The 11377-nt window shown below is 37.7% G+C and overlaps 2 protein-coding genes across 5 annotated transcripts; one reads left to right on the top strand and one right to left on the bottom strand.

The window, feature by feature from the left end:
* The first annotated feature begins 524 nt into the window (after nucleotides 1-524).
* LOC8285371 (cellulose synthase-like protein D4) lies at nucleotides 525-4940 on the top strand. The gene is made up of 6 exons (XM_002514355.4): nucleotides 525-1150; nucleotides 1245-1634; nucleotides 1729-2533; nucleotides 2612-3016; nucleotides 3117-3460; nucleotides 3541-4940. Exons 1-6 carry the CDS (start codon nucleotides 690-692, stop codon nucleotides 4505-4507), a joined length of 3372 nt encoding a protein of 1123 aa, XP_002514401.2. The 5' UTR covers nucleotides 525-689; the 3' UTR covers nucleotides 4508-4940.
* A 509-nt stretch (nucleotides 4941-5449) lies between these two features.
* Nucleotides 5450-10989, bottom strand: LOC8285372 (AT-rich interactive domain-containing protein 6). 4 transcript variants are annotated; one of them, XM_015716379.2, is made up of 13 exons: nucleotides 10569-10989; nucleotides 9502-10394; nucleotides 9370-9409; nucleotides 8400-8452; nucleotides 7938-7983; nucleotides 7748-7840; nucleotides 7079-7201; nucleotides 6869-6914; nucleotides 6711-6786; nucleotides 6532-6598; nucleotides 6378-6428; nucleotides 6074-6166; nucleotides 5450-5761 (listed from the first exon to the last, which is right to left on the bottom strand). In XM_015716379.2, exons 2-13 carry the CDS (start codon nucleotides 10248-10250, stop codon nucleotides 5657-5659), a joined length of 1542 nt encoding a protein of 513 aa, XP_015571865.1. In that variant the 5' UTR covers nucleotides 10251-10394; nucleotides 10569-10989; the 3' UTR covers nucleotides 5450-5656. The 4 variants fall into 4 exon arrangements, with proteins under 4 accessions (XP_015571865.1, XP_002514402.1, XP_048228901.1 ...); XM_002514356.4 differs by having other exon boundaries at nucleotides 6869-6920; nucleotides 9502-10349; nucleotides 10569-10982; XM_048372944.1 differs by having other exon boundaries at nucleotides 6869-6920; nucleotides 10569-10981.
* Between the last annotated feature and the right edge of the window lie 388 nt (nucleotides 10990-11377).

Here is an 11377-nt window from a genome sequence, read left to right as displayed (position 1 = left end):
AAATATATCTTAAGAAATTTTGATATTTATTATATTATTAAGTTTTTAAAATATTAGAAATTTTGTTAAGAAAAAGGCTTTAAAATATTTTAAATTATTATTTTTTAGAAAAAAAGAAATGTGAGATTATAGTATAAATATTGAGACTTTTGTTAAATTATTTTTATATTATTATTAGTAACCCCAGCAATGTGACAATGGATATAGTAAAAAAATGGTAATGGTAGGCTAGTATTTGATGGCGTTGGTTATAAACTGAATTTTCTTTTTGGGAACCTCATGAGTTTATAACATACATTTAATTTTCGCTAAAAAAAAAAAACAAACAAACATTAAATAGATATATGAATTATCTGTAATATATCATAAGAACGTGGAAGAAAGAATTAAACAAAGTGTTGAAGAATGAAAAATGCCACAAATAAATCTCCTTGAAACCCGTAAATACCATCAAAATTAACAGCCATAATAATATGGGGACTTGGTCTCTTACCATAGAAATCCATTTTCCTGAGTCTCTCTTTCCTTTGAATATTATTAGAATGTATACCAGAAACAAGCATGGCGATGGGTCTGCTTCCTTCTCCAAATCCTGTCATCATTGAATGTAATGTTGCAGAGGTAGGTAAACATTAAGCAATGGTTCCACAGGCATAATAATATCCCAAAAAGGAAATAGTGAAAAAGAAATGGCGTCTCTATCTTCACAACCATCCAAGAAGGCTTTACGTACTCCTGGAGGGTCGAGTGGTTCCCAGGGAAATCGTTCTTCAAGTGGGCAAACGGTGAAATTTGCCAGGAGGACTTCGAGCGGAAGATATGTTAGTCTTTCACGTGAAGACCTTGACATGTCAGGAGAGATATCAGGTGACTACATGAACTACACCGTACACATTCCTCCCACCCCTGATAACCAGCCAATGGATTCCTCTGTCGCCGTAAAAGCTGAAGAGCAGTATGTCTCCAATTCTCTTTTTACTGGCGGATTCAACAGTGTAACCCGTGCACATCTCATGGACAAGGTCATTGAATCTGAAGTCACACATCCTCAGATGGCTGGATCCAAAGGCTCTTCTTGTGCAATGCCTGCTTGTGATGGCAAGATCATGAAGGATGAAAGAGGAAATGATGTCATCCCTTGTGAATGCAGGTGAAATATACATATCCCCGATTAGTCGTCAAGCTCATATCATATGTTTCTGCCAAGAAATACTCTTCCATGTCTAAAAGATGTGTTTTTCCAGGTTCAAAATTTGTAGGGATTGCTACCTTGACGCCCAAAAGGAGACGGGTTTATGTCCAGGCTGCAAGGAGCCTTATAAAGTTGGAGATTATGATGATGAAGTTCCTGATTTCTCTAGTGGAGCTCTGCCATTGCCTGCGCCAAATAAAGATGACCGCAACAACATGTCAATGATGAAAAGAAACCAAACTGGCGAATTTGATCACAACCGCTGGTTGTTCGAAACGAAAGGTACTTACGGCTATGGTAATGCCTTCTGGCCTCAGGATGACATGTACGGCGATGATGACGATGATGGATTCAAAGGCGGCATGGTTGAAAATATGGATAAACCGTGGAAGCCCCTCAGTCGCAAAATGACAATGCCAGCAGCAATTATGAGTCCCTACAGGTAATAATAGACAGCAATTTTTACTTGTAGAATAAACTTCCTCCGTGCTATTCCATACATATAATGCATATAATTCGAAGGTAAAACCATACAGATTGCTGATACTGGTTCGACTGGTGGTGCTCGGATTCTTCTTGAACTGGAGAGTTAACAATCCAAATGAAGATGCAAGATGGTTGTGGCTTATGTCAGTGGTCTGCGAAATATGGTTTGCGTTCTCCTGGATCTTGGATCAGATTCCCAAACTTTGCCCTGTCAATCGTTCCACTGACCTTGAGGTTCTTCGCGATAAGTTTGAAATGCCATCACCATCCAATCCCAGCGGACGCTCTGATCTCCCTGGTGTTGATTTGTTTGTGTCCACTGCTGACCCTGACAAAGAGCCGCCCCTTGTAACTGCCAATACTATCCTTTCAATTCTATCAGTAGATTACCCTGTGGAGAAGATAGCTTGCTATATATCTGATGATGGAGGTGCACTCCTTACTTTTGAGGCAATGGCTGAGGCTGCAAGCTTTGCTGATCTGTGGGTTCCTTTTTGCCGAAAACATAATATTGAGCCAAGGAATCCTGAAACCTACTTCAGCCTAAAAGTTGATCCAACGAAGAACAAGAGCAGGACTGATTTTGTGAAAGACAGGAGAAGAATAAAGCGGGAGTACGACGAGTTCAAGGTGAGGATCAATGGGCTCCCAGATTCAATCAGGAGAAGATCAGATGCTTTTAATGCAAGAGAGGAGATGAAAATGTTGAAGCACATGAGGGAGAGTGCAGCTGATCCTATGGAGCCTATAAAGATCCAGAAAGCTACATGGATGGCAGATGGCAGCCACTGGCCTGGAACTTGGGCCTCCCCTGCTCCTGAACATTCCAAAGGTGACCATGCTGGAATTCTTCAGGTACTGAGTTTCTATTTCTATAATGAATTTATTTCCGTCCTGATCAAAAGTAAGAAGGATTTTACTCTGCAAGTGCAGGTGATGCTTAAGCCTCCTAGCCCTGACCCACTTATGGGAGGTGCAGATGACAAGATAATAGACTTCACGGACGTTGATATACGCCTTCCTATGTTTGTATATGTCTCGCGTGAAAAGAGGCCAGGCTATGACCATAACAAGAAAGCTGGCGCAATGAATGCCTTGGTACGAGCTTCTGCCATTCTGTCCAATGGCCCTTTCATTCTCAATTTGGACTGTGATCATTACATCTACAACTGTAAAGCCATCAGAGAAGGAATGTGCTTCATGATGGACAGAGGTGGCGAAAACATCTGCTACATACAGTTTCCCCAAAGATTTGAAGGCATTGATCCCTCTGACAGATATGCTAATCACAATACTGTGTTTTTTGATGGACAAATGCGTGCCCTTGATGGTGTGCAGGTACAAGTTACAATCAGAAAATGTAATTAATATAAAGTATGTACTATCGTTTCCAGGAAATCAATGTATTTGAGAATGATTTTATCATACCTGAGCGCAGGGTCCAGTTTATGTGGGAACTGGTTGCATGTTCAGACGGTTTGCACTATATGGGTTTGATCCGCCAAATCCTGACAAGTATGAGCAGAAGAGCAATGATGCTGCTGAAACACGTCCGCTGACAGCCACAGACTTTGACCCTGATCTTGATTTGAATCTACTGCCCAAGCGGTTTGGAAACTCTACAATGCTGGCTGAATCTATACCAATTGCTGAGTACCAAGCCCGGCCCCTTGCTGATCATCCTGCTGTTAAGTATGGACGTCCCCCGGGAGCTCTAAGGGTTCCACGCGAACCGCTTGATGCAACTACAGTTGCTGAATCTGTCTCTGTCATTTCTTGCTGGTATGCTTTTCTTCATCTCGTCTCTTTAAACTTGAGCACATATTTCTGAAACTGAATGTATAATGTCAATGCTACTACAGGTACGAGGACAAGACCGAATGGGGTGACCGGGTGGGATGGATTTATGGTTCAGTCACAGAAGATGTGGTAACAGGCTATCGTATGCACAACCGTGGATGGCATTCTGTCTATTGTGTAACCAAGCGTGATGCATTTCGTGGATCAGCTCCAATTAACCTCACAGATCGACTCCACCAGGTGCTTCGCTGGGCAACAGGCTCCGTGGAAATTTTCTTCTCTAGAAACAACGCCTTTCTTGCCTCGAGGAAGCTCAAGTTACTTCAGCGCCTTGCCTATCTTAATGTTGGCATCTATCCGTTCACCTCTATGTTCCTGATAGTCTACTGCTTCCTCCCGGCGCTCTCCCTTTTCTCAGGATTCTTCATTGTGGAAACACTGAGCATTACATTTTTAGTCTACCTCCTAACTATAACTGTTTGCCTCATCATGCTTGCTATCCTTGAGTTGAGATGGTCGGGTATAGGGTTGGAAGAATGGTGGAGGAACGAACAATTCTGGCTCATTTCCGGAACCAGCGCTCACTTTGCTGCTGTTGTACAAGGTCTTCTTAAAGTGATTGCAGGGATTGAAATATCTTTCACTCTGACTTCCAAGTCTGCAGGAGACGATGTAGACGACATTTTTGCAGACTTGTATATTGTGAAATGGACGTCATTGATGATTCCACCAATTGTCATTGCCATGACAAACATAATTGCTATAGCCTTTGCATTTATAAGGACGGTATACAGCACAGTTCCACAATGGAGTAAGTTCATTGGTGGAGCTTTCTTTAGCTTCTGGGTGTTGGCCCATCTGTACCCTTTCGCCAAAGGTTTGATGGGAAGGAGAGGGAAGACACCAACAATTGTGTTTGTCTGGTCTGGTCTCATTGCAATCACACTGTCTTTACTATGGATTGCCATCAGCCCACCTCAGGCGGCAACAAATGCAGATGGCACTGGGTCAGGATTTCAGTTCCCATGAGCAGAAGAAAAAATATGGTGAAAAACAGACAGGGAATTTCTAGCATTGCAAACCTACTCAAGAAATCTCCAACTCAGGTCTAACAATCAGGGTAGTAAAATGAAGTTTTTGCAAGTTTTCTCTTCTAAAAAATGATCGAAAATAGGCAACCTGCTAGGTTGGTTGGTGGGGGTTGGGGTGGGGGCTGGGCTTTGACAGAGAAGGGGTTCTGATGGACAGTGGAAGAGACGCAGACAAAAGGCTAATTTATTGACGAGCAAAATTGATGCATTAGGGTGTGTAAACTGAACATTATCTTAATTGTACTGGTGATTGTTGAATGCTAAAACATTGGCATAGCAAAAGAATGAGCATTCTCAGTCCTAACTGACAATGACAATCAAAATCTCATTTGTCAGCATGTCAATTAGAGGAATGGCCCAAATTTATCATTTTTTGTGGTTTGAACCCGTTAGCATACATTATATAAAACTAAGACTAAAATTAATCTAGGTAAAAAGGTTCATCTGTTTATTCTTTTGGTGTCTGTCTGGAGTACAGCAGGGAATTCCAGTGCCCTATTTTGTTCTTCAGAACTGAACGAGGTCACTACTCACTGTTCCTTCTTTTGCCCTCCTCCCCTCCCCCCTTAGGAGCTTGCTTTTATGAAATTTAACCTCATAGAATGAAACAAAGCCAAATTTCTTAGCATACTTTGATGCACAAAGCAACTATTTAAAAGACATAGTCAAGCAATAAATTGGTTTCAGTGACATGCAAATATGCAATTGCATGTCACTTCAGCATCCCCATTAGAGTTAAGAGCCATAGAAAGAGAAAAAAGAAAAAAAGCGATTCCTTGCAAACACCCACTCATCACCCGTCGGGTGTGGTCGTCGCATGAAGGTCTTTGTTTTTTTGTCCTGCTATACGCTTTCTCGCTTGCCTATTATATCTAGTAGATTTTGTTTCATAATTATCCAATTTTGATTAATTTGCTACTGTTAATTACAGAATAAAAGCAGAAACAAAGCCAATTAGACGGTCTCGAGCTTCAATCCTAGCAGTGACTAAACAACTTACACTACATGTTAGGCTTGACATTGTCCAAACTACTTTTTTGTCTTGGAGTAATCTCCCGTTTCGCTTTAAGCGAAAGAGTTCCATATTCTAAATATCTGACAGCTCAAATGGCACGCGCACAAACAACTGGCCATGCAGGGTAACCACAGCAGATGTCTGATGCGGATCAATTCTGGAAGGTAAGCTGACAACCTGAAAGCAAAACCCACATTTGGTTTCAGTAAACAAACTCAAGTCTGCGTGTTTAATTGGTGGAATAAACAAGATTCCTACAGCAATTTACAGTTTTACTAAATTCTTTGACTTTAACCCCCTTAATATCATGGTAATATTCCAATGTTTCGAAGTATTTGAATGAATAAAAAAAAAGACCAAAAATGGAATCTCAAAGTGACTTGGACATCTAAAAGACTCCAATGGACTCTCCAAGTGATTCAGACATCCAAAAAACTCCAATGAACCATCAGCAAAAATACCACTTGAATCCATTTATCTTTGACAAACCTTTTTAAAGGGTGTCACACCCCAGGGATTATCCACTTGCTCTGGGTTACCAGATATAATCAAGCGTCCTGCTGGATCAGATTGGACATGCACCTGAAAAACAAACACTATTGGCATAAGTAAGAGCCTGTTGAATGATACTTTAGACATTTTTTGGCATAGAAAGTAAGAGCTTGTTGAACAATACTTCAAATACTGGAGATCAACATCAAGCATTCTAGGAAAATTTCAAAAGCATAGATTGGTGTTGCAATAAGATATTAGAGAATTGAGACTGAATAACAGACTTCAAGTGATACATTACCTCCTCACGCAGAAGTCCTGGAACTAAAGCATATATTTCAAAGCAGTCATTCTGTGTAGAGTCAAAAACACCAGATCATAAATGCGAGAAGAATAGATTAAGGTCTACATATTGACGTGTGATAACTGATATGAGAAGGTGGATTAAATCTTACAGTTTTTTGCACATTGATCTTCACCCAATCAGCTGGAGGTCCAATATCAATAACCATTGAATCCACTCTGCCAAAAGAAAACCCAGTTTTAGAATTTTCAAAATGAGAATATTAGGTTTCACTATCAATCAATAATCAATGCCCATGACATTGACAATAAAGGAACCAGCAATCCTAACTGTGGCTTCATTGCTTTCATGTGAGGAACAAGGACAGAACGCTCAACACTCGATGGCTTTTTACGCTTCAGTAAACCTGAGTCAATAATATAAGTTCAGATAACACCACTTCTGCAATGAAATTAATGAAAATACTGATCCAGTTAGTTATTCTGTACCGTTAGTTTTTAGCAGCTTGTCACCCTTCGGTGTAGAATTCAAGTTCTTATCCTTGTTCAGATAAGGGAAAGAAACAAGGAAAATCCATAAGTTAAACAGAAACATTGTCTAATAATTACATAAAAAGTTATTTAGTAACATCAGAATATTTAAATCTTTCTCAAAAGAAAAAAAAACGAATATTTAAGTCTTTGGAGTTCTACACACACCTTAATAATTGGATGACAAACCTGACCATTACCAAGAAGACGCTGGGAGTGCCACCCCTCCATGGCACGAGCTGCAGCGTCTCTTCGAGCCCTACCTGATCCGAGAGCTTGACTTCCTGGGGCCTGCAATAATATTTATACAGAATGAATTAATTATTTACTGCTGACAGAAAAATTCACATTCTTATGAGAAAGATGGAGGGGCAAAGAAAAAGGAGAAAAGAAAATCTAAATTCATTTACAATTATAGGAGCAGCAAGAAAATGACTCAAGTATTTCTTGTCCACATACCACCCAGTAAGAATGCAGCATTTATATTCTGCCTTAAATAACTGATCCACAAAGAAGGCAACTAGAATCACAGCCAAAGACCCTACACCAATAAAAAAGTTTACAACAGCTACCTTTCGGCTTTCCATCGGACCACAATAAGAGTTCGAAAAAGCTATCTTTTCCATTCTTACACCATAAATACTATATTGCACAAGAATCCATGTTCATCCACATAGCAATTTTATCTCTTCAAAAACAAAATGTCCTCACAGCCACCACATTCCACTGGTAGATTTTAGAGTGACATTACAAATATATGGACGAATCTTAAACCTCAAGTGCTGGATGTACAAAACACATAAAATGACAAAATCTGCATTAGCTATTTCAGATTACCTGATTTTCAACCCTGATTGGCTCTGTCAAGGGACCATCAGAGAAGGGGAGCTCCCCATTACGCATTTTATGCTTTTCATATTCAAGTAATGCCTGCATGAAGGAAGCGCGAATCTGAAGAAGTGTGTATAAAAAAAAAACAAATAGAAATATAAAATACCACAGATGTAGCTAGAAATTAGAGAATAACCTTTTCATAAAATATTCGAAATGTCCAAGAAACAGTAGTACAGGTCCTGTTCAATCAAAAATGTAATCAACAATTAAATATTAAACTAAAAATAGAAAACAGAAAGTTACACAAAAAGAGCAATAGGCTTGACCATCAGACTAAAACAAGACAAGGATATTGAGGTTTGCCATTTCCTATGAAAGGACAGACGGGGTGGTCTTAGGAACACTTTCTTCCTGTATGCAAACCCAGCAAACTGAAAGAATATGCATAACCATTAATACTCCAATCAGTTTTCACCTCTTGAAAACAACAAGAATAACAAAATTAGTCCTCGTGCATCCGGTAGACAAACCACAGTTTTTGCTATTTATAGACCCAAATGTACGCTGTAACTGCAGTTTTCCCTGGTTTCTAACCCCAAAAAACTACTCAATAAGATACATGATAAATATCAACTAAAACCAGAATCATCCTTACTTTGGGGGTCTGAATGATTCTCCCACTTGACGCCACAACTTGCATGATGTCACCTGCAAAGAGTTACAAACAAAATGCATCCTGTCATACCTTCTCAAAGGCAATAATCAGATGCATATTTTTCCAAAGGATTTATGCATGTTTGTGAAGCCACATAAAGCTATAACTGGAAATTTTACCTGCAGTAAAAACTAAATAGCATCCAACAACAAGAAGTTGTATAGATATTTTAGAGTGACATCAACTGGCAGAAGTGAAAAAAAGGTGAATAGTATAATGAACCGACAGTCAAGGTCAATGGTAGTCCGAATACCTAGTTATTGTGAAAAAAAGGGTACTTTGTTTAGTAGAGAAAACAAGGTCATAATATTTTCTTACTAACTGTAAGTTGGTTAACAATCAGATGTAACTGTATAAATGTAATTGAATTTGTAAGGAACATAATATGCTTGGAATTGTAAATTTACATTATTAATCTACTACTGGGGATAGTATGCTAATGTTTCATAATCTCAACCAGACAAAGGGGGCAAAAAGTAGGTCGATGGGAACTTTGGTAGAACTGTTTATAGTGAGGAACATAAAGGGTATAAAATATTTTTTTTTTATAAATTGAGCCAATTTGGGGAAATTTCAAACAATTAACTTATCGATAGAATAAAAGTTCAAATGCGCATAGTTATCCTTTACAAACAAAAGAAGGACTTCTTGGTGCTTCTCCCAATTATAAACTTGTTTAATGCAATGCAAGCTTCTCCAAAAAATAGCATAAATATTATATGAGTTACTAATCAGGAAGTCAATTGATGATTTCCCTTTCCAACCTTCAACACAAGTTTTTAGTTGCTGATGTACAATATATGTCAGCTTGTCTGAATTCAAGATTAACCGTCCTTATAAAGTCGCTGCAAACAAATGATGCAAAACAGAAGAAGATGAAGGATTATTTAAAGAAAGAGAGAAAGCAAACCTGTTCATAGCCTCCCAGTTTGATCACTGCTCTCCATAACCTGAGACAAGATAAATGACATTAAAGAACTAACACATCACAGAAAGGGTTTTTAACGTTAAGCACTTGAGCTTCAGGAATAAGTGAACATACTTGAGCAAATTCAGTTCTTCTTTATAGAACTTTGGGGCCTTGTATTCAAGGTTACTCTCTCTGTAAAACCTTTCAACCTCCTTCGCAAATGCTGCTTGCTCGTCTTCTGTTCCAGATTCATAGCCCTCACCTAAAGAAGGGTCCACAAGGAATGACTTGTTTGAAGTGCTTACAATCTTTTCATGCTCTTGGTGGAACTCAGGTTTAGACATATCCTTGGTAATCTCTGTGTTTAGGGATAAGTCTGTTTTAGTCATCGCATTCTTAACATCTTCAACTTGTGTCTCTGAAGACTTCTCATCGAAGAGATCAACATGATTATCCTCATTTTTGGTACCAGCATCAATGTTAATTTTCCTACTAGAGCCCTTGTGAGCATTATCCCCATACTTCAATTTCACATTCTTATCTTCATGGTCATCATGCACTCCTCCATTGTTGGCTTTGGTTTGGACGTTACTACCACTAATTGCATTCTTATCGGCATCAGTACCACTAGTTTTATCATCATTAGCCTCGATTTGTTGTTGTTCTCCTTCGACAACAGTGTTTTCCATTGTTAGTTTAGCAGCAGAATTATCCTTGACTTCTGCTTTCAGTTGCCCATTTTGAGGAAGAGAAATAGATGGTGCTTTGGCTTCCCTTTGACCTATTGTATCATTCAAATTGATATTAGGTGCTTCATCGACACCTTTTTCTGCTTCTTTAGCATCCACCATTTCTTTACTAGTACTACTACTATCACTCATGTTTCTTTAATTCCTAGAGAGATTCAACGACCAACTCAAACACCTTGTTCTTTCTCTAAGAAACTGCAAAACAAAGCCCTAAACCCTAAACCCTAAACTCTAACAGAAAGAAAAAGGAAACAGAGTGGTAAATGAAAAACTGAGCTGCCAAAACAAAAAAGAAAGCAAATAAAATAAAATTCTGACAAAGTCAGAAGAAAAGTGACATGGAGAAAAAATGCATGCAACTTGTTAAAAGGAAAAGGAAAACAGGGCAAAAGAAAATGAAAAATAAAAAAAATAAAAACCGAAAGAAAAGAAGAAGAAGAAGAAGGGCACCCTTTTGATTGTACAAGGTTTTCCAAGAGAAACAGAAACAAACTGTCACCAGACCTTCAAGGACAAACCGGCAGCAAAACAACAGACCTTCTTGGTTGTGTGTATATTGATGGTGAGTGAAAGTATTCGGCAGAGAGCTGAGAGAGGGAGAAGAAGCTGGCGGTGACTGAGGCTGAGGCCACCAAAATCATGAAAGAAAGCGTGAGGTTTAATATTTTCTCTTTTTTTTTAACCTTTTCTTTTATCTATTCACGTGTCTATTCCCCTTAGATTTTGAAAAATAAATCTAATTGTCAAAATAAATCGGAAATAAGCATCTTTGCCCTCCACTTTTTATTTGTGACACTTTCTCCTTATATTTTTATTTGATAAGATTCGTTCTTTATATTTTTATTTTTATCACATTAGTCTTTCTTTAATAAAAAAACTAGTGTATATAGCACACATTCTATAAAGTGTAAATGATTTTTTCAATTTTTTTTAAATCTAATTTTTACATTTTTAATATATTTTTATCTTTAAACATTTAATCTTTGTATTTTTATTTTTAAATATTAACCTTTGATATTCAATATTTAAAATAAAAACATTTATTATTAATTAATTTAATTATTATTTTAATAAAAATATTTATAGAACTAGCTAAACCATTAATGTCTGTAAAAATATATTATTTATAATTTTATAAATTATGTATATATTTTTAATTATTGGTTATCTATTAAAAATAAATTATATATATCCTAGTTTGATAAGAAAAGAAAGAATATAAAAAACCATATAATTAAACACTTGTATGTAAAAAATTT

This window comes from Ricinus communis, chromosome 4, assembly GCF_019578655.1.
Source record: "Ricinus communis isolate WT05 ecotype wild-type chromosome 4, ASM1957865v1, whole genome shotgun sequence".
NCBI classification, from domain to species: Eukaryota; Viridiplantae; Streptophyta; class Magnoliopsida; order Malpighiales; family Euphorbiaceae; genus Ricinus; species Ricinus communis.
Note: the sequence above shows the minus strand (reverse complement) of the source record. Positions and strands in the feature narration are given on the sequence as shown.